Source organism: Gymnodraco acuticeps, unplaced genomic scaffold (genome assembly GCF_902827175.1).
Source record: "Gymnodraco acuticeps unplaced genomic scaffold, fGymAcu1.1, whole genome shotgun sequence".
NCBI classification, from domain to species: Eukaryota; Metazoa; Chordata; class Actinopteri; order Perciformes; family Bathydraconidae; genus Gymnodraco; species Gymnodraco acuticeps.
Genome location: NW_022990235.1, coordinates 194,589 through 216,785, shown reverse-complemented (window position 1 = coordinate 216,785; position 22,197 = coordinate 194,589). Strand labels below are relative to the sequence as shown.

At 41.0% G+C, this 22,197-nt stretch overlaps 2 protein-coding genes across 3 annotated transcripts in view; one reads left to right on the top strand and one right to left on the bottom strand.

Moving 5' to 3' along the window:
- The window catches only part of syn2b (synapsin IIb), an 89,259-nt gene extending 74,345 nt beyond the window's left edge, over positions 1 to 14,914 (bottom strand). Inside the window, exon 1 of one of the 2 annotated variants that reach the window (XM_034219382.1) lies at positions 14,720 to 14,914. In XM_034219382.1, the coding sequence (XP_034075273.1) occupies positions 14,720 to 14,745 (26 nt within the window). In that variant the 5' untranslated portion in view covers positions 14,746 to 14,914. Of the gene's footprint in view, positions 1 to 4,765; positions 5,730 to 14,719 lie in introns of those variants that run through there. The other variant, XM_034219381.1, reaches the window with a different exon arrangement.
- On the top strand, positions 14,865 to 21,104 carry tamm41 (TAM41 mitochondrial translocator assembly and maintenance homolog). Its single transcript, XM_034219383.1, has 8 exons — positions 14,865 to 15,151; positions 15,675 to 15,857; positions 16,329 to 16,421; positions 16,608 to 16,758; positions 17,427 to 17,572; positions 19,119 to 19,284; positions 19,488 to 19,550; positions 20,047 to 21,104. Exons 1-8 carry the CDS (start codon positions 15,014 to 15,016, stop codon positions 20,136 to 20,138), a joined length of 1,032 nt encoding a protein of 343 aa, XP_034075274.1. The 5' UTR covers positions 14,865 to 15,013; the 3' UTR covers positions 20,139 to 21,104.
- Positions 21,105 to 22,197: the final 1,093 nt, after the last annotated feature.

Genomic DNA, 22,197 nt, shown 5'->3' with positions numbered 1-22,197 from the left:
TGCGATTAAAATGCGTTAATTTTTTTAACGCGTTAATTTTTGTGTAATTAATTAATCTTAATTAACGCGTTAAAGTCCCGGCCCTAGTTAATATGCTTTATAGTCACTTTTTGGAAAAACTATGCAGTGAGAATAACTGATTAACATAATGGTTATACCACCACCACTTCTGTGAAGCAATTTCAATGTTTTCACTCGTTTGCTAATTAGTAGGCGCTCAGAAACCAGCCAGTTAAAACTTTAACGGCAGGCAGATTATGTGACATTCAGCATGAACCCTGCTCGTCAGAGGACTGTGCGTCAACCTGCAGTCAAACCAACACAACCCTCCACCATGAGTCATCAAAAAGTCCCAAATAATCTGCTCTGATGGGTAGTTATGCAATATAGGTGGTAAATGTGCTCACTGGAACTCGGGCACAAAACTGCACATTCAAAAGAGAAGGATAAAGAGAGGGAGAGCAGTGAGAGGAAAAGAGAGAGAGAGAGAGCAGATGTGGCCTTTGGGCTGAAACTGCTGAATCATCATGTCTCTTCTCATTACTTCCTCACATCAGGAGCCCTGAGCACTTTCTCTGGAGCCACACACAGAAACAGTGTCATGATGAAAGGCAGAGAGCCGGGAAGCAAAGAGGCGAAGAAAAACACACAGAGAGAGGGCGAGATAAACAGGAAAGAGCGTCACCTAGACGCCCGAAAAAAATAATGGAGATTCCCAGATTGTCTCATATTGACGACAGAGAGGGGAGGATTAAGACAGATCTCTATCTTTCTTTATCCTCCGCTATGTGCAGATGTAACCTTGAGAAGCCCTGGAGGACACTGTCTATCCCCTCACCCGCCAACATGGGTTTGTTACATAAGGACTACATGAGGCTGCTAGAACACACACATGCACACTCACACTCTGAATTGCCTGGAAAAAAAAAAATCTTACGGCCTTTTTTGCTGGACTTCCATTGTGGTCTCTTTTTGTGGCACAGTCAGAGTAAGCCGTCATATCAGCACAGACGATATTTGAGAGCACGGAGAATAAGCCATTAGATGTAGAGAGACGTGATTGTGTACTGCTTACTTTCTACAATAAAGGGGATGCCAGTTTCATCGAGAACAAACACGTTTCTTACTGCATGAATGTGTATTTTTTATCTGGCTATTTCAAGATGCATAGATATATTTAGAAAGGGAATTTTAAATAAGGAAAAACAAGAGCTTTATTTTGGCAAAAGGCAAATGCAGTTACACAGGACTAAAGGAGAAGAAGACACATGAGGAGAAAACAATATCCTATTTCTGCTTATCACTATCATCCACTGCAAATGTATCAACACAACCACTGTGACGGAACATTTATTATGATGTTTTAGTTCATAATTGACAGGTGTAATCTGATTGTAATTTCTTAGTCTGGGTGTAAAATGACTGTTTGTAATACGATTCTGATGATGTGTGGTCCAGCAGTACAGTAAACTGAGATACATTCAGTTATGGTATGTCTATGTTTGGTTTCTAAACAAAAAATACATTCAGGCTGATGCTATCCATCAAAGTACTTATTTTGGTGTGTGCAGAAAACCAGAGAGGTTCCCATATTTCTAAGTTTAGCCTTGATGTGCACGACATACAGAATCATTACAGAAGGGTCATTTCTGTTACCCCCTGATCCCACTGGAAGCGTCTGCGCTGCGGCTGCGCCGCGCTGCGACCTCCTCCTGCGTCCCAACCCACCAGGCGCGTTTCAAAACGTTGCGGAAGCGGAGCGTCGTGTGTGCAGCCTCGCAGTTGTTGGATGAACATTCCACTTCCTGCCTGCGCGCGCTGCGCCGCGTCAAAAATAGGATTCATCCTATATTTTAGAAATTCCTTGCGGCGAGGAGCTTCTGGGACGCTTCGAGCCGCGGCGCAGCGCGGCGCAGCGCGGCGCAGCGCGGCGCAGCGCGGCGCAGCGTGTCTGGTGGAATAGCACCCATTGACTAGAGTGGCCGCGATCGCTAAAAACGCCGCAGCGCAGCGCAGCGCAACGCAGCGCAGCGCAACGCAGCGCAGCGCAACGCAGCGCAGCGCAACGCAGCGCAACGCAGCGCAACGCAACGCAACGCAGCGCAACGCAACGCAGCGCAGCGCAGGTCGAAGCATCCCAGAAGCTCCTCCCCGCAAGGAATTTCTAAAATATAGGATGAATCCTGTTTTTGACGCAGCGCAGCGCAGGCAGGAAGTGGAATGTTCATCCAACAACTGCGAGGCTGCACACACGACGCTCCGCTTCCGCAACGTTTTGAAACGCGCCTGGTGGGTTAGGACGCAGGAGGAGGTCGCAGCGCGGCGCAGCCGCAGCGCAGACGCTTCCGGTGGGATCAGGGGGTCAGGCCCTGTTCTTAACTGAGTGGAAAATCAATATCATTTAGCAGAATACCTCTCTGGCCCAGATGCTTTAAGGAAGCTCTGTCTGCCTCCTCCCAAAGAATCTACATTAATATTTATGAATGCATCTGGTTCGGACCAGGACAGCAATGTAGAAACATATGTTGGAGTCCTTTTGCAAGAACCTGAACATGTTTCTATTTTACAGCAGTCACTTGACAGACGTTTGCATTGTCACATGAATTCACCGCAAACATGAAACCTATATGGATTCTGTATGTCACAACAAATTGAGAAATCTGATCTTTCTTTGTTTAGCCTGTGTGACAGCATTGTTAGTGGTGCTTACAATCACTTTGTTTAAGGTCTTAGACCATTAACGGGTTCAATAACAACAGGATACAGGAACTATTTTAACTTAGATTTTTTTTATGACAACCATATAAAAAGGCAGCTAACTACGGAGTAATAAGCTATATAAAAAAAAAGACAAGTAGTCAGAGTAAGAATTAAAAAACAAACAATGATGGCCCATCTGACTTGGGAGTCCATTGGTAGTTACGTCCTAGGGGTATTGGTGTCATCATTACCATGGTCTGCTATTAAAAGTAAACTCTCAAACGTTTTTTCTCTGGCACAGTACGGTAGTTTGCTGTTGCTCATGTGTTTAGCAGGTGAAAAGAGTTAGTAAACACAAACCTCTCTTAGCCCCTCCTCTCAGCATTGACAGTTTACAATTCAAATGATCAGAGCCTGAAAAAGCTCATTATACATCAGACATACTGATTATGCAATTCTGATGAGTGCCCCCTCCATATTTATTACAAGGGGGACTTTGTTAAGTAAAGTCAAAGCATTCAACTGCATCTTTTCTAAATGTAAGCTGCAGACACATCCTGATGGTGGCAGCCATCCAACCATAAGCCACCAAAACACTTTCAGCAAGAGACACAGGATTACCATAATGCAGAGCTGCCAGTTACATTCAGTAGGTACTGTGTCGTGGAACCTCAGCACTCATGCATGTGTCCACACATGATGTAGCATTATAGAGCTAATCCTGGTCTGATTGTGTTGGAAGTCATATTGACTACAGTGAAAAGCTTTCAGTCCGTTTCGTGTACCAGTGTCTGTAACTCAGACAGTGCTTCATCAATTAAGCATGGCACCGCCTTATTCCAAAACAAATGCCAGTAATACAAATAGGATTATAGATAGATAGTATTGTGGACTTTCAATACTCAATTTAAAGAGAATGGAACTTGGAGCCAGAATGGGTAGCAGTGGGAATGCAGTTAGTGGCATTTGCATTTTACATTTTGCTGACACTTAAATCTCAGGATCAGATACCTACAATGGCAAATTCCCAAAGAAGGATTTGTTAATATATTTTTTTATGGGCAGTCAAACATGTTTCAATACATTTGTGTGTCAAACATTTACTGAAGTAGAGTTGGAAATTATTTTACAATCAATCCACACTACAAAAAGTCCTTTTTAAACAGTAGAAGTCAGCAAGTAGAGTCAGCTTCCAACATTATATGGCCAACCAGCGTTCCACACAGGCTCAAGTTCACATAAAAAAGAAGGGAAATCACAACTCAATGTTCACTTGCTTACTTGTCTGCTTTGCTTTTGACCATATCACATACGTTTGTGGGACAGTCAAATATAATTGCAACATTACAACGGTCCAGAAGGTCCATTCAAAATGGAAAGGTCACGCGTGTCGCCACTTGATCACACATACAGGGATACAGGAAATGAAACTACACTGAGATAATGACAGCAATGAATGGCTGTAAAATCCATGATCAACATCGACTCAGGAAAACCTTTGTAGCCTGAAAAAGTGATTTGCAGAAACAGCAGGCAGTGAGTAAGAGAGCAAACATGATTACACTGCCAAGCGCTTACATTTCGCTTGTGTTTGTGATGTTTTATTCAGAGCTATCTGCTCTTTTACGACTCTGAATGATGTATGAGTTGATATAAGGATCATATCCAACGTGTGCTGTCGAGGGATAGAAACAATAACTCCTAGCTCTCCTAACACTCGCTCACAGACATAAGCATGCAGGCACATGAGTCATGACGTCAGAAAGGTTCACATAAAACACTTTCTATTTAAGGAGAGGATGGAAAACATTTAAATACAAAGACACACAAACAAAAAGGATGTGATCATTATTTAAGGATTAATGGAAGATTAATATCAATTTCACGTATCTGTCAACGTTTAGCCAATGCACTTGTGTTCCAATTTTTTAAAATATATTCCTGGCTGACTATAACCCAAACATTTCTTCACACCAAATCTGAACAGTAAAATAAAAAGCCAGCTAGCACAACCACCCAACTTCCCATCAGTCAACTCCCATAACCCCTCAGTGAAGTCACTTACCACTCATGCTGCGGCTCATCGATGACCAACAGGATCTTGAACTTCTTGGAGAGTGAGGGAGAAGGAGCAGACTGCTCCACAAACCCGGCGGCGGACGCAGCCGTCTGTTTGACCACGTTGGTGATGGAGCTGATGGAGCTGAAGGAGCTGAAGAAGCCAGAGGAAGAGGAGGAAGACGGGGCCTGTTGGGGCTGCGGAGCCGCCTGGCTCATACGGCGCTCCTGGACAGCAGGGCTGGCTGGAGCCTGGGATGGGGATGGAGATTTGGTAGGAGACAGGGCTGGCACCGCTGCTGCTGGTCCACCTGGCTGGGAAGGGGAGGTGGCGGTGGGCGGAGGGGTGGCAGGTGGGTCTGCCCTCTGCAGGTCTGACATGTAGCCATTGGGCAGGTTGGACATGAAGCTGCTGTCAGAGAGACGGCGTCGGAGGAAGTTCATGATTGCGGTTGAAGGGTCGGCTTCTCACTGTGTCTTGATTTCTTGGCTGATTGGAGTGAAACGGGGCGGAGATGGTTACAGAGAGAGACCCTGACCAGAGGTTGGATGAATGACAGCGAGCAAATCAGTCCAAATGATTGAGGTGTGTGTAACGGAGAGCTGCTTCTGAGTTGGAGGAATGGGAAGCAGGAAGAGGAAGATGGATGAAGCGATGGATAAAGCTCTGGTCCAGTCTTCAAGAGACAGCTCTCCCCAGCACAGCTAAGCCAGCAAACAGCGTGCGTGTGTGTAGTGTTCTTCCTTCTGAGCCTCACGCCTCCTCACAAATGCGTGTCTGTGACGTTCGAGCGGTGTGTCCAAGAGAGAGAGAGAGGTGTGTTGTCGCCCCCTTTGGTTAGGCAGGTGTTCTCCCCCCTCTGCTCTGCCGTCCTGCCTCCTGAGCTGCTGCGAGCTGAATGTGCTCAGAGATGCTGCTCTCTCTGCTTATCTCACCCTCTCACTCTGCCCTTTCCCTCACTCTCTCCCTCACTTGCCACACTCACTGGATGCCTCCCCCTCCCCCCTCGCCTACTCCTCTCTTCTGTCATCATCCTCCTACATCATAGGCTGCGTAAGTGTGTCGTGCTGCAGCCTTGTAGCGTTGCGTGCCGTGTGCAGCCACTGGAAGGGGGTTTCCTAGCGCGCATAAGGTGGAGTTCAGGGATGGATACCCTGCTCTGAAAACCACACCTCCCTCTCCCACCATCCTTCCCTCCATCTTTCTACTCTCCTCCTCAACCTGTCTTTCCTTTGTCCATTTTCCCGCCATTGTGGCACTGCTGACACGTTTTTTAGTGGATTCATTCTCATAGAGCTGAACACATATCCCCCTTCTGAGGATGCGCTTATGCCAATATGTTGTCATTCAAAGCATGTGGAGTAATGGAGGGCAGATATGAAACCACTGAAGCATAGTAGAGATTAACAGGAAACGGAGAAAGGAAGAGGGGACAGGGACACAGATTCATTCCTCTGCAGCGGCTTAATGATTCCCTCCAGTGGAACGTGATGCTCCTCAATAATGTGCATTGCTCTAAAAAAGCAGCACATGGAGGTAATGGTGGCATGGATAGAAGCAATGCTAGCGAGGACCCTGTAGCGACAAGTATGTGATCTCTGAAATGGATGTATGGTGGCAAATAATCCACAGATATTAAAATGGTAATAATAATAATGGGTTCCATTTATAAAGCACTTCATATTTGATTTAAAATCCCAAAGTGCTACAAGTAGTGAGCATGAACAGTATAAATAAACATTACACAACACGGTAGAATTAATAAAAAGCAATACAAAAATAAAAATAAATAAAAGGGTGATAAAAAGGTCTAGGCAAAGGCTCTTTTGAAGAGATGGGTTTTGAGGCCTTTTTTAAAAGCCTCCACGGTCTGTGGTGCTCTCACTTGGTCGGGGAGAGCGTTCCACAGACTGGGAGCAGCCGAGCAGAAGGCCCGGTCTCCCATAGTACGGAGCTTAGTCCTGGGGGGTTTGAGGAAGTTGGAGTTGCTGGAGCGGGTGGTCCGCAAGGAGGTATGGGGGGTGAGGAGTTCCTTGAGGTAGGGAGGTAGATTGCTAAAAATGGCTAAATCTGTTAAACTAGTGAGTCACTTTGTTGGCAAACGTCCTCTCCCAAGCAGAACACAATTAGAGACATGGATGTCGAATCACATGCTCAAATACATAAATGCCTTCTAGCTTCAGAGGAAATACTCTACAGCTTGGGCTATTTGCTTATCTGTCTATTTCACTTATTACTCTTAAACAAACATCTCCTTCCTATGCCTGGCTTCATTACGCAGTCAGTCTTTCAGAGCAGGAGAAAAGCACTTCTTCTAAATGCCAGCAGCAGCAGCAGCAGTAGTGTCTACACAGCTCCAAGCGTAACAAAAAGACAGAAGATGAGGAGAAAAGAGGAAGAAGGGGGATTATTCAAGTAGGAAGAAATCCCACAAATGAAGAAGAACAGAAAGACTGCAGGAGAAGAAATGATACAGCGCTACAGTAGATCCATCTTGACTTCTTAAATATGTGTTAACTAATTAAGACATTTTCTCCGACCACTTTATCAGATTTGACTGCTCATAGAGCGTCAAGCATTGAGATTCCTCGAAGCAAACCACTTTCTACACTGACACCATCTCAATTGATGGAAATGATGAATTCCTTGACCTTTATGACATTGAAAGGCTGCTTTCAGTTTTTACTGAAAAACACTCTTATCTCTTCCAAACCTCAGCTATTTTTGAGTGACTCACACATTGGGGTTTGTTACACGCAGAAGAGGAGGGAGTGGCGTACAGATGACTGCACAAAATGGCACGGTATTCCATCAGCAACTACACTCTTTCTATTCACCCCTTTATGTGAAAGGTTTAACAGGTGAACATCAAACTGTGACAGAGATGAACTGTGCTCTTAAATCTATGTGAGACCATTCTTTAAGGGTGCTTCAAAATGTATGCTTTGTGACACAAAATGTGCTGATGACAGAAAAAAGGTGAACCCACTTTTCTTGTCATAGAAAACGAAATCTCCAGAGACGTGTCAGAACATGAATCGTCCATCGGACTCAAGTGAGAGAGTGGTAAAGCGAAATACAATGCTGTCGAATATTGCAAAAAACAAACCTGTGTTGTTATATATTTTTGCACAACATGCAGGATGCACATTTGTAGTCACAATGAGTCAAGCCCAGCGAGTGGTGGGGGGGGTGTGTGTGTGTGTTCAGTCAACCAGCAGAGAGCCGAGTGAGTCACAGCGCTGCAGTGTGAATTGTAGCGACACACTAAGCTCATCCTGCCCTACATGTTTCAGGACACAAACACGACACTTCATAACACATATTCAATCTGCCGTCATCAAATAAATGTGTGTCGTATACACACACTGCCGTGTAGTCGTGTACACAAAAACACAGATGCTGACATACAAACACATCCAGCCCTCACTACGTTTTAAGCGTTCTGCACAAACAAGTGAGTTGACTCATTATAAAAACACTAATTTATTCAGAAACGAATGTGATCAGCAGATGGGATGAGTATTTTAGAAATACAACACTATATTTAATGATTTCTCATTCCTGTGTGTGTGTGTGTGTGTGTGTGTGTGTGTGTGTGTGTGTGTGTGTGTGTGTGTGTGTGTGTGTGTGTGTGTGTGTGCACAGGCCTGGGTAAATGCTGCCTCGTGGGGATTTGCTGCAAATACCCAAGTGTGTGTGTGTGTGTGTGTGGTTCAGTATGACAGGGATCAACCTCCTGTGGCTTCACTGGATGATTTGAGATTTAGAACAATCTGATATTATTGGGTTATGTGAACATCTGGCATCATCTGTCAATGCTTGTGACATGTTGTAGTACATGCTACAATCTCAGTACAGGGGCACACATGTAATTGCAAATTCAAACATTGACAATAATGAATGAATTCAATTCCAACTCAATCCAAATGTTATCGATTGGTAAATAACTCTGATATGTATGGCAGTTAATAAAGAAGAGTAAAGAAGAATGGATAGGAGTCTAACTGGCAGGGAGGCATCTCAGATACACCGCAGGTTGATGAAAACCCAGGGGAGTCAACCCAGGAAGCGACAGGGTTATATAATGATGTAAACTCACAGTCTAGTCCTGTCTTCACACAAGCTCTTGCTATGCTAGGCCATTACAGAGGTCAACTCCCGGTGCCTCTTGCATTTCAAATTAAATCAGTGATTACGCTATGACTCAGTTGAAAAACAAGAAGAAAAAACATGGATTTAAATATCTATCCAGCCTTTGAAGCTACTTTAGGGAATGATGTAGAACCATCCGAGCTATTATGAAAGATGGCTCTCTGAATGAACCTTAGCACCGCTGGCTGGTTGGATGGATGGATGGATTGATGGAGTTACAAGATTAAAAACACCCACGCACGACTCAGATATCTGCAGCAAATCCCCAAAACACCTGTACACACAGCAAAATGGACTTCTGTGTTGCAGTGCTGAATATAGACTGACTGATTTGAGCTATAGACATATTTGAAGGGTGCCTTTTTACACAACACAAAATTCAAGAGTGAAAACGACCATGGCGACAATACAAGTTGGTTCGGGAAGCACAATAAAATAAGTCACTGATGGACTGTTGAATCAGCGTACTTTATACCACAAGCAATGTAAGGTAAAAAAAAGCCATGCTAGTTTTCAGGCACCCAACTAGATGGATGCTGGGGTGGAGTTAGGGGTGTAACAGCAAAGCTTTCAGGTCAGCGGTGCAGCAGCAGGCGAGGCAGAGATTAAACACAACAGCATTTTTCAAAAGGGATTGGCATATCTACAACACGACCAATGATATTACACGCAACATCACACACATTTGGATTCCACCATTCTTTTTCAATGCGACACCACAATGGTCCATACCATAAATATAACAGATTACTCCACGCAAATGAAAGATAAGCAATGATTGCATTAGTCTGTATCAAAGTTTTCTCATCAAATCTGATCTTTACAATACTTTAAGCATTTGTGCATAACAATCGGAGATCATGGTAACAAACTATAAGTCTAATTGTCCTCTCTCATGCGTGTTAGCTTCAGACGTTCTTATTATGAATCACACTGACCGATTGCTTCAGTGGAGTAAGATAAGAGTGTCCGCTTGTGTTTGTGTCTTCTGCTGGGCCTGGAGCAGCTGTGTATCTAAAGAAGATGTGTGTGGTTAATGGTGCATTTCTTTTGATGTTCAAGAACAAGGCATCAGAAGCAAGGGCAATCTCCATGGCAACTGGCGTAAAATATTCCCCTATAGTGCATGTGTGTACACGTTTGTATTCACACATCGGACATGTGTGTAAGCAAGATGGTGCTTCACTATGGCTTTACTATCAGGTGACGGTTTAATTGCCTCAGAGGATTAGCAGCATTCACTTCAATCTGTATTCATCTTCTTGTACCTCTGCCAAGGAGTTCATGTTTTCGGCTCAGTTTGACTACCAGGAGGATAACAGAAAACCTGTTTACCCCAATGTTATGAAATGTGTTGAAAAAGCCTGGACCAAGGATACAAAGATTATGTTTTATTTTCGTTAACTTTGCAGGCGTGCTAGATTCTTGTGATACGTATAACAAAAATAGTTCCCAACTAGGCAAACTGTCGTGAATGCCCCCTTAAGTCGGAACATTTTTCATACATATATCAAGGTGTAGTTTAAACACCCTGAGTACAAAACTACAACACATCTTCTTTGTAGCGTTTCTACGTTACTACTTAAAATGTCAGAAACAAACCAAAGTCAGAAGAACCTCTTCCAAACTCATGATGTGGGACCATCCAAAGAACATGTGAAATCACCTTTGGCAGAGGTCTGCTCTGCACCCTCCATTATGCCTTCTGAAAATCCTCTAAAGAGGCTGACTGATATTTATGTAGTAACAGCAGCAGTAAACTACCTTCTGGGTCTTTGCCAAGCCAAGCCAAATTAGCTGCTCCTGTGGAGGCGAGTCTAACTCAAGGAGAGGGGCTGTAAGCTGTAAATCATGTTCCACTTTCCAACTAATCTACAGAAAGGAAACATTGGCCAAAGCACTTCAAATAAGAAAATCAATGCGCGAGCGCGATCACCATAAACATTTATTCAGTTTGATAAGATACAAGACAACCTTCTCTTTCAGTCCGGTCTCTTCAGTTTCATTTTTCGCACTGGCCCACACAAACACTGTGAGGAAAGATTGAGGTGTGATGGTAGGATTCTCACGATATTTATAATAAAGCCTCTGTTCTTGTCAATTTTCTTGCAACCAGTTTGTTGACGCTGAACCAGCTTTACAAAAGTATAATAGAGGTGGACTTTGTATTACATGTCTTAAAAAAACTGTCAAATCTGTGAAAATGTGTATTGTACTTATTTTGCCTCATTATCTGAGTTTATGACCATTACCCCATGTGCATAAATAAGTGAATTGCTGCAAAACTGTATATGAAAGGTATTTACACTTATATTAACACAGTTGGCTATGGTGTGTGGTTTCGTTAAAGCTTTAATTTTTTTTTTGTGGAAAATACCCATGATACAATGGATCATTTGAAAGGGGCCAATGAGCCTTATAGCAGAATTCAGCATGCTGTTTACAGTGGCTTTACAGCCCACAACTTTGCTGTTTTATGTTCCTCCCACCACTCTTAAAGCATAGTACATAGTCACAGCAGGCAGCTGTTATCAAGGAAAAAGCCTTAAACCCTCTGAACACAACCTGCTCAGCAGCAAGCAGCTGAGCAGACACAGGTTAGCAACCAGCTGGTGAACACCTTGTAGCATTAAGCAGCCAAAGAGCCTGATATTCCCCTCAGGAGCTGTTAGTCCTAAACCAACTAAAGAAGGGTAAATATTGGACCTCATCAAGAAACTGCCAATGATCGATAATGTTGCTCTCTATAAATGAGTGCTAGTTGTTTGTCAATATATCATCTTTATTAACTTAATAACGCTATATGTCAACGTCACTCATTAATAACCAAATTCAGTTTTTGCAGCTTTAAATCAGCCATGTCAGTTTACTTTTCAACATGCTACTACTGTTACAACACAAATTGCACACACAAAAATAACGGAAAACTGAAAAAGTGTTTGACTCCTTTAACATAAATGAAATCATGTCTCATATAAGGATGATGATCTAGATTCACAAAATAACAGCAACATTAATTTGAAGATACAGGGAGGAGGAAATGACAGTAGGCTAGCTAGCACAAGGCTTATATGGATTCATGTACTTGTCTGAGCATAACCATTAATGCCACATTAAGAGGATGTAGTATAATGAACTATTTTACAAATGTTTATTTGTAATTGCACTGGTGCTTCACTGTCGCTGAATGAAGGCACTTTCACAGAGTGAGCGTGTTAGTCAGGATTCAGTGACATGACCTTATCATTATTCATTTAGCTGAAACATTGGCTCACAGTATTGACTGAGAAGATAATATTTGTCCAACTCTTGACAATCCCATTAGGCTCTGCGGACATATCGCTAAATGTCATTAGACTACATTCAATATTAATTCATCCAAATACATGTTAACATGGGCGGTTTATGAAGGGGGGAAGAATGATTATAGCCTGTTTGAATTGCAAGGCTGCAGTAGTAGTCAGATGAATCTCACACTCAGTCCAGATTGATTTAACTTTCAAAGATGTGCTTGCTGTCTTTTGATTTAAAGCTGCTATTTGGTTCTAGGCAAAGTTCAATCTTTTAAGTTGTCAAATAAAAGGAATAGTTTTTTCACACTAGGTTTAAACGCAGTATTTGCTTTCATTGTTTCACAGGATTTACAATAAAGTACTTCAAGCCCCACACACTGCTCTAAAATGTGATCTTAACAAGAGCAATAACTACCATCAAGTGATAATGATTAAATACATGAAGATAGATTTTTATCAAATGTACAGTGGAATACAACATTTACACTCTAAAGAAAATGAAACTCGAGGATAGAAATTAAATGAAAAGCCCAAACAAAAACCGGCTTTTAAAAATGTCAAGTTAACGCCTTACATGTAGCTATTGTGATTTATTATATGAGATAACAAAGGCAAGGCAAGGCAATTTTATTTACAGTGGGGCAAACAAGTATTTAGTCAGCCACTAATTGTGCAAGTTCTCCTACTTAAAAAGATGAGAGAGGCCTGTAATTTTCATCCTAGGTACACTTCAACTATGAGAGACAGAATGGGGGGAAAGAATCCAGGAAATCACATTGTAGGATTTTTAATGAATTAATTGGTAAATTCCTCTGTAAAATAAGTATTTGGTCACCTACAAACTCCACTATGGCCAAGACCAAAGAGCTGTCAAAGGACACCAGAAACTAAATTGTAGACCTGCACCAGGCTGGGAAGACTGAATCTGCAATAGGTAAGCAGCTTGGTGTGAATAAATCAACTGTGGGAGCAATTATTAGAAAATGGAAGACATACAAGACCACTGATAATCTCCCTCGATCTGGGGCTCCACGCAAGATCTCACCCCGTGGGGTCAAAATGATCACAAGAACGGTGAGCAAAAATCCCAGAACCACACGGGGGGACCTAGTCAATGACCTGCAGAGAGCTGGGACCAGAGTAACAAAGGCTACCATCAGTAACACACTATGCCGCCAGGGACTCAAACCCTTCGGTGTCAGACGTGTCCCCCTGCTTAAGCCAGTACATGTCCAGGCCCGTCTGAAGTTTGCTAGAGAGCATTTAGATGATCCAGAAGAGGATTGGGAGAATGTCATATGGTCAGATAAAACCAAAATAGAACTTTTTGGTAAAAACTCAACTAGAGTTTGGAGGAGAAAGAATGCTGAGTTGCATCCAAAGAACACCATACCTACTATGAAACATGGGGGTGGAAACATCATGCTTTGGGGCTGTTTTTCTGCAAAGGGACCAGGACGACTGAGCCGTGTAAAGGAAAGAATGAATGGGGCCATGTATCGTGAGATTTTGAGTGACAACCTCCTTCCATCAGCAAGGGCATTGAAGATGAAATGGGGCTGGGTCTTTCAGCATGACAATGATCCCAAACACACCGCCCGGGGAACGAAGGAGTGGCTTCGTAAGAAGCATTTCAAGGTCCTGGAGTGGCCTAGCCAGTCTCCAGATCTCAACCCCATAGAAAATCTTTGGAGGGAGTTGAAAGTCTGTGTTGCCCAGCGACAGCCCCAAAACATCACTGCTCTAGAGGAGATCTGCATGGAGGAATGGGCCAAAATACCAGCAACAGTGTGTGAAAACCTTGTGAAGACTTACAGAAAACGTTTGATCTCTGTCATTGCCAACAAAGGGTATATAACAAAGTATTGAGATTAACTTTTGTTATTGACCAAATACTTATTTTCCACCATAATTTGCAAATACATTCTTTAAAAATCAGACCATGTGATTTTCTGGATTTTTTTTTCTTATTTTGTCTCTCATAGTTGAGGTATACCTAGGATGAAAATTACAGGCCTCTCTCATCTTTTTAAGTGGGAGAACTTGCACAATTGGTGGCTGACTAAATACTTTGTTGCCCCACATTTCAGCACGTGGCGATTCAAAGTGCAACAAAGGTTAGCAAAAAGTAAAAAGAGAAGGAAATACAATCCATGTGGTTTCAAATCTTCCTAGAGTTCAGTAAAACTCCTTTTTAACTATTCCTTTTGGTGGAACTTCACATAACACAACACAGCAGACCCTGGCTGCTGCAGGTACCTTCTGATCTGAGTGCACACGGCCCTCCATATAAATCAGCATTACCTCATTTCCACCTAGCTAAACTTGGTCGAAAACCTCCCTCTGCTGGTTGAATATAGAGCTGTTAAAATGTACTAAAACTGTTGTAAAAAGATGCAGTGTGTTGCCCAGCATATACATCGCAAGTGTAATCGATCATAAACGCAACTACATGCAAAATAACACGAAAAATAGTCGGTATTTTCGCAGTTTAACGGCTCAGTTTGCTTACCTTCCATGTCGAACTCGATTTCCCATGAGCCTCCAGGCGGGAGCGTGAACAGTGACGTCAATTTAAGTCGACTGTCAAGCGCACAGCTGACAAACTGACCTGATGCACGATAAAAGTCTCAATTTGAGTGCTTCTCAGGCATGCAGTCGTATTTACTGGCACTGATACTTTCAGTCTGAAATGTATCTCTTAGTTTATGTGGCCGAAGCTTCTTTTTACTCTTCATCTAGTCGATTACTCCGCTTTTAGACGAGCTTGTGTTGTTGCTGGAAAGCTATCTACAACTAGTTCAACATGAGTATTCCAGCTCTAAATAACACCGGCGTGGTCTACAGACGGATCTTATCACAGTTTCCACAAGACTTCAGTTTAGCTTTTGCTTATGGATCTGGCGTTTTCAAACAACAAGGCACCAACCAAGGTCAAATGGGGGTAAGTGACATTACTGTGAACTCTGATCACAACATTAAACTTGCACTGTAAGTTAATTGTACAACAGTGAACTACAGGCTATCTAGCATACCAATGCTTAAATACATGTCCGACTAATGGTCCATTTTCAGTGAAGGAGATACTTATCTCTTGTGATGTATTTCCAGCACTCCGTTGTTGTTGTTGTTGTTGTTGTCCCATGTTACAGGGCTTTGTGGGGTTTTAGCCCCCCCCCCCCACACACACACACACACACACACACACACACACACAGTGAAATGTACATATGTTTAGGGGAAAGGCATTTACATTTGAGGCTTAGTATATGTACCAAGTGTATGAAGTGATAAACATTGGTGGTGGTAGAATTTGCTCAGTTTTATTAATTTGCAAAACAGAACATGATTGGATCTCAATATGATTCCAATGAAAGATGATAAACTACAGTTAATGTTAGAGATGTATCTTAATTACTTGAACAACAAAATGTGATACAGTTGTGTTTACGTTTTAATGCTTTCAGAAAAACATGCTTGATTTTGTATTTGCTGTGGACGATCCAGTGACATGGCACACCATGAATCTGCTGCAGAATCGCAAACACTACTCCATCCTCAAGCTGCTGGGGCCAACAACCATCAGCTCCGTGCAAAACGACCATGGGGCGTCTGTATACTACAACACACTGGTGCCTGTGGACGGGAGGGTAAAGGACTTCTCTAGCTTTATACATTTAATGCTTTTTTCTGCACCAACGCTACAGTCCACAATGACTTTTTTTTCTCATGTAGAAGCTGTCGAGATGTTGTTAATAATAATTTCTCCATATGTGTGTCATAAGCAGTCATGTTCTTGTGTTTGGTCGGATTTAAGTGTTTGATTTAAGCAGCAGAAGGTTTTTAGCAGAAATAATGATCTTCTATTTTTTATTTCAAATAGCTTTATTAGCATGACCATAATGACATACAGTATTGCCAAAGCTTTGTACAATCTTCATGAATAAATAATCTAACTGAAATCGGCTGAGTATAAAAGCATATCAGGAAAGAATACATAAAAATAACATGCATTTCCTTTTCCTCCACATCCTGAAACTATATTCAAGGTTGTTGTGTTGTTGTTGTTGTTGTCTAGCTAGACTTTGTTAACTTTAATAAACTTCTCCTCTCCCTTTTAGATCATCAAATATGGTGTGATAGGTACAGAGTGCCTCATAGATGACCTGATTCACTGGAAGACCATGTATGTTGCTGGACGACTTCACAAACCAGTCAGTATCATGAATCATTTTCTTTGACAAAAGTTAATCAAAATAACAGTTAAATGTTCATTTCATTAAAGAATACCTGACAGACATTTTCACATTTCAATACCTATTCAGTTGAATCTTCAGGTGTTGCATACGTGTGTTGATGTTTGCATCCATGAACATGTGTATCTTTGTGTACCCACGCAGGTGAAAATGCTGCTGCAGAATGAGAATGGAAAGCTCCGTGCTGCTCTGGTGGCCAACCTGAAGAGTGCTGTGACAGCCTCCTTCCTCATGCTGCCAGAGAGCTTCACTGAGGAGGACCTCTTCATGCAGATAGCTGGGCTCTCTTATGCTGGTAACTTGCTCGTACTACGACAAAAGCTGGAAGAAGATCAAACACATTCATAAGATGCATACAGGCTTCAACACAAGATGACCAAATCAGTTGTATTACTTCTACAGAGAAGAGGAGTCCAGACAGAGATGTGAAACTAAGTTAACTTTTCTAATTCTCTCCCACTTGCACACACACTTATTACTGTTGTTATAAAAAGAACTGATAATTATATCCGGTTTCTTTTGGCTTTTTGATATTAATGCAAGTACAGTGCCCTCAGCAGGGTTCTGAATCAGTTGACTGGTGTATCTATAACATTTATAAGACTGATGGTTCTATTTCCCACAACTAATGTGGTTGATTTGTACAGATAATGTGACAGTTAATGTTGCTCCTATAAAATATTGACATGCTAAGAATGTGCTTACAAAGGGAGTGTTACCATATAGATTCATGAGTTACAGAAGCAGAAGGTAAAGTAATGAACGTGGATCACTAATTTCTTTTAAACTGGAAACTGAACACCAGATGTTTAATATCTCAGCGTGTGTTACAGCCATGCTCCTGAAACACCCTCTGGGGATCAATAAAAGCGTATCTTATCTCATCTTAGTACAGCGTAGAGTAGATTAAAACTGTAAAGTATTTAACGATTAAGGGAAAACATTTTGTCTGTGCCTTCTCAGGGGATTTTAGAATGGTGATCGGAGAAGATAAATCCAAGGTGGCTAATATCGTCAAAGACAACATTCAGCACTTCCGGATTCTGTACAGCAACATCCTACGGGACTGCCCTCAAGTGGTGTACAAATCTCAACAAGGGCAACTGGAGGTAAAGAATGTCACACACGAATGCGCTGACCTATCACACTTTAATCATCTCTCCTGATATGTGAGCAACAATGTGCTTTGTCTTCAGTTGTTCCTTGTTCAAAATGCCTGTCTCAAATATCCATGTGAATAGCTACTCTTACGGTTAATTCTTCATAATAATCTTTTGTGAATTTTCAAGGCATTTGATGTATAAACCGAGATTTAAGACCAACTTGACAGAATGCATTTCAAATGTAATAATGTGATATTTTAGAAACTCTTGCTGATCTGTTACAGAACTATTTGCAAAAACATACAAGCTGTCATTGTCATAAAATGCTTCCCTTTACTAACTTAAAAAATACATTATTCCTGCCTTTTCAGGGAAAATAGGAACAAAGCTTTGACCTGAGTTGTACAAGGTGTTGTCAAAGACTTGGCAGTAAACTCTAAATAGGGTATAACCTGCGGGACTTACTGTGTTAATGAGTATTACATGGGAGATGTGTGTACGTGTCTGTTTGCACATTTATTGGCATGAGTACATATTTCTCTTCATGTTATTGGTGTAAGGTTTAATCTTATTTTCATAATTTTTTTTAAGTTTTCCACCACTCCTCGTTTTACCAAGTACATACTGATCACACTAGCCTGGAAAAACAGGAATGAGTGGTTAGGAGGGTGTAAAGTGTGTGAGTAACACAACTTGCACAGTGAACACAAACATTTGTTTAATATGTATACAAATGTGTTCAAGTAACAATTAATAGTTTTAATAGGTGATGGAAAGTGTATTTTATTACAAACCAACTCTAAATTTGTACAATGATGTTTCCGACTACTGGCAGTGTATTATCTCAAATATTTCTCTCAGTCATGCATCTTGTTGCAAGGCTGTGATGTTTTAATTGTTGAGTATTTAAAGTTTCTCCCACTACAATAATTTCTACTAAACATAGTAGTTGGATTATCTTGATGTGCATTAATATCTGCAATAACAATGCACTCTGGTTATCGGTCTACATTTTTGTTGACTCCTCACAAGAGACCTGTGGATCTGATAGTTGGGATTGTGCTGCCAGTGTTAATTTATACCGCCAAGAAGTAACGTTGTGTGGCTGATTTATCAAGCTACTGTCAGTAGGATTAAGAAAACTACTGGCCATATTTTAATTAAACTTGCTAAAAAGGTGTAGCACAGTCAAAGGAAAAACCAATAACCTTTTGGAGCGGATGTGAATAACTTGACAGGTGCATTTATTATGTTTCATTTGTTGGTAGGGGATTTGTGCTGCTTTCATGTTGTGTTGTGCACAAACCCCTCAAGTTTACAACTACAATAATAACACGTTGTTTAAACGCTCCAAGCAATAGAATACAAAAAAAAACCTTTGGAACATTCCTGTTGTATCCACTTTGCTCACGAAGACCAAAGTTGTTCCCAACTCAAGAAAATGGGGACATTCTGAGGAGAATTTGAATGCACCACGCTGGTCTCGATGGTGGTCTGAACTCTCTGGCTGCCATTCAAGTTTATTCTTCTTTCTTTTTTTTTGTGCCTGCAGGTTGACAAAAGCCCAGAGGGTCAGTTTATCCAGCTGATGGCATTGCCTCGGACCCTTCAGCAAAGGATTACAAAGCTGGTGGATCCTCCGGGGAAAAACCGAGATGTGGAGGAGATCCTGCTGCAGGTGGCTCAGGACCCGGACTGCGGAGCTGTCGTTCAACAAGGTTCGGACTAAAGAATCAGTTATGGATGTAGAAAAGAAAGAGGGGCAGGCAGGCAGAGAAAGTAGGAGAATTATACTTAGGATGTTTCATTAAAATTCACTAAATGCTACAGATAAAGGGTGATATCGTGTGCGGTGAATATTAAATAAGGTAGGATTAGGCTACAAATGATTTAAATGAATAATGTTTTTGCTTCTTCTCAGGTATCTCATCTATAGTGAAAACCTCTAGTATAACACAGAGTATCAAAGGGATTGCTACAGCTGGTAAGCACTCATAGTTTAAGGAATACACTTATTTATTTGCATGCCCAGAGTTACAGAAGAAGATAAATAGTACTCTCATATTTGTATGCTAACATTGGAGCTAAAACACTTAGCTTAGAATAAAGACAGCACACCTGGCTCTGTCGAAAGGTAACAAATTCACTTTAACAGCACAAACATTTGTTTAATATGTAAAATGTGTTCAAGTAACAATTAATAGTTTTAATAGGTGATGGAAAGTGTATTTTATTAAGTTTGGACAGAATTAGGCTAGTTTTGTACCCCTTTACACAGTCTTTGTGCTAAGCCAACAGGTTGCAGGCTAGCTTAATATCTGCTGTACAGATACAAGAAGGTTGTCAATCTAAGCATCCAACTCTCGGCAAGAAAACATTTATAATATCAAGATGCCTTCCACTATGTATTAAGAATAGTTTTAATATAGTGTTACTTTAATGTGTTTGTTAAAGTTAAGTGTACTGCATGTCCTCCACAGGCTTATGGAAGACGGTGTCGTACAGCTCCAAGAAGCTGATGAAGATGTGGAAGGGCTGGAGAAGGAAGCCTTCAGTCTCACAGATGTCCTGATACTGTCTGTTCACCAGCTGTTTCTCTATAAACTGTCCGCATAACAACGAACTTCCATCCTTCCATTTTTACCCTGACACACTGCTGAAAGAATCACACACTTACCTCCTGTTATATCACCTTATAGCCTCCATGAAGGGGATCACTGAGCGGGTCTGTGTTTGAAAAGTGTAGACTAACTGCCCTTTATCATGCAATACATAGAAGTTGTATGAACAAAGGGTGACATTTCAAGAGCCTGTCTGAATTAGGGCTGACATTTAATGTTTCTACAGATCGAACCTTTCCGCATAATGACACTTTTGAATTATGGTATAGTTTAAGATCCATTTTCTGTGTGGACAGCCATATGACGGGCAGCTTGGAGATTAAAAAGATATTTATGTGGGTCACTTTCATCTTTTGCAGAGAGAGGGCTTTATTGAACTGTCTACAGATGTGGGCACTCACTTTTTATCCTAAACTAACTCCAAAGACCTCCAATCTTTCATTACTTCACTGCCACCTTGCTATAAGCAGGGCATTAAGACAACAGGAGGTCTTTAATGCGGAAATTCTGATTACTTTCCCTCCTGATAACTTGCTGTGGTCTTTGAAATATGAATTTAATAAAACATTTATTAGATATCAATTAGCATGACTCTGTTCTTAGTAGGTTTTAGTGTTTTATTTTAATGTATTAAAGCACATTGCAAGGACTAGTTACAGAGGGTTTGTGGCTTCAATTCTGAACATCATATCTTGTATGTTTTGAAACGTCATCAACATCTACTTCATAAGGATTGCCTGTCATATATTATTCCTATTCCTCATTAGATTCTCTTGAATTACTCATTTTGGATTCCTGCTGTTATTAATTTAGAGCTAACTAGAGTGACATATTTGAAGTGAACAACCATTTTATAAATTTATTTTGAGAACATTATTTTAGTATTTTCTGACTATAATAAAAAAGGTAACAATTAATTGGTCAAAATTGATCATATTCATAGACGTTTTTTACTACAGATATTTAGAATTCATAGCAAGAAAAGCACAGATGTAATTAATGACAATACTAATCACTGTATTGAATTTAGTGCAATTTAGGCATAATTCCCTGCATGGTCTCAAACTGGAAAAAAGCTATCATTGTCATAACTCGTTGCTTTGAATACAAGACAGGTCTCCTAATGTATGTCGAAAATGGCCATTAAATTGGCCATTAAAAAATATGTTCTTTTAATCAGTGTTGTCATACTTATACACTGGCCTGCTTCATCCCATCACACAAACAGCACCACTTCCTGTTACTTGTTTTCTTTTTTTCCACCTTTTAATTAGAAACTTCTGCATGAGTCATGCTTCACAACTGACTTCAGTTGCGGACACCAACTTTCAGGTACATTCCCTTAAATGATTGTGTCCTTCTCTCTTTCACTGCACTTTTTAATGAATCTCTGTGTATTTACTAGGCCAAACAACCTATAACATAAGATAAAATACCTCAGTGATGCATGATTAATATTCCACTTAAACACTGAATGGGATCATTCAACCTCTATTATGACCACTCTAGAATGTGAAATAAAGTCATCAAACATTCAAAATAAGTCGGCACTATAATATAAATGTAGTTGTGAGCAGATATTACTTCTTAATTAGCACCATTACATGACTGCATACAACTACAATATAGTGTTATTACTTATCCATTTCATATTAATTATAAAAGCTAAGTATGGGGCTGAATATATGTGTGGTGTAAATGTTAACATTGACACAATCATTTATAATAGAATAGGCCTATGTAGTTTAAGAATTACAACTAAGGAAGATTAAAACAATAAACTGAAAGGTTGATGGTTAACTGACTGGCTTATAGCCTACATAAGTGACTTATAACGTGGCTGTTAAGGGAGGGAGCTCTCCTTAATCACCTGCTAAATGTTTCACCAGACTCCTGAGGGGTAAACAGTGACAGCAGCCTAACCTTCAGGGGACGTGATGCAATGCGTCATTAACATAATATATGCTGATATCATCGCTGCAGTGCTCCACCAATCAGCGCGCTTTACTT

Coding starts and splice junctions, on each gene's coding strand:
- tamm41 (XM_034219383.1), top strand. CDS start 15,014: ATGAGTATTCCAGCTCTAAATAACACCGGCGTGGTCTACAGACGGATC. Junction 15,152..15,674: donor CCAACCAAGGTCAAATGGGG/GTAAGTGACATT, acceptor TAATGCTTTCAG/AAAAACATGCTTGATTTTGT. Junction 16,422..16,607: donor CTGGACGACTTCACAAACCA/GTCAGTATCATG, acceptor GTACCCACGCAG/GTGAAAATGCTGCTGCAGAA.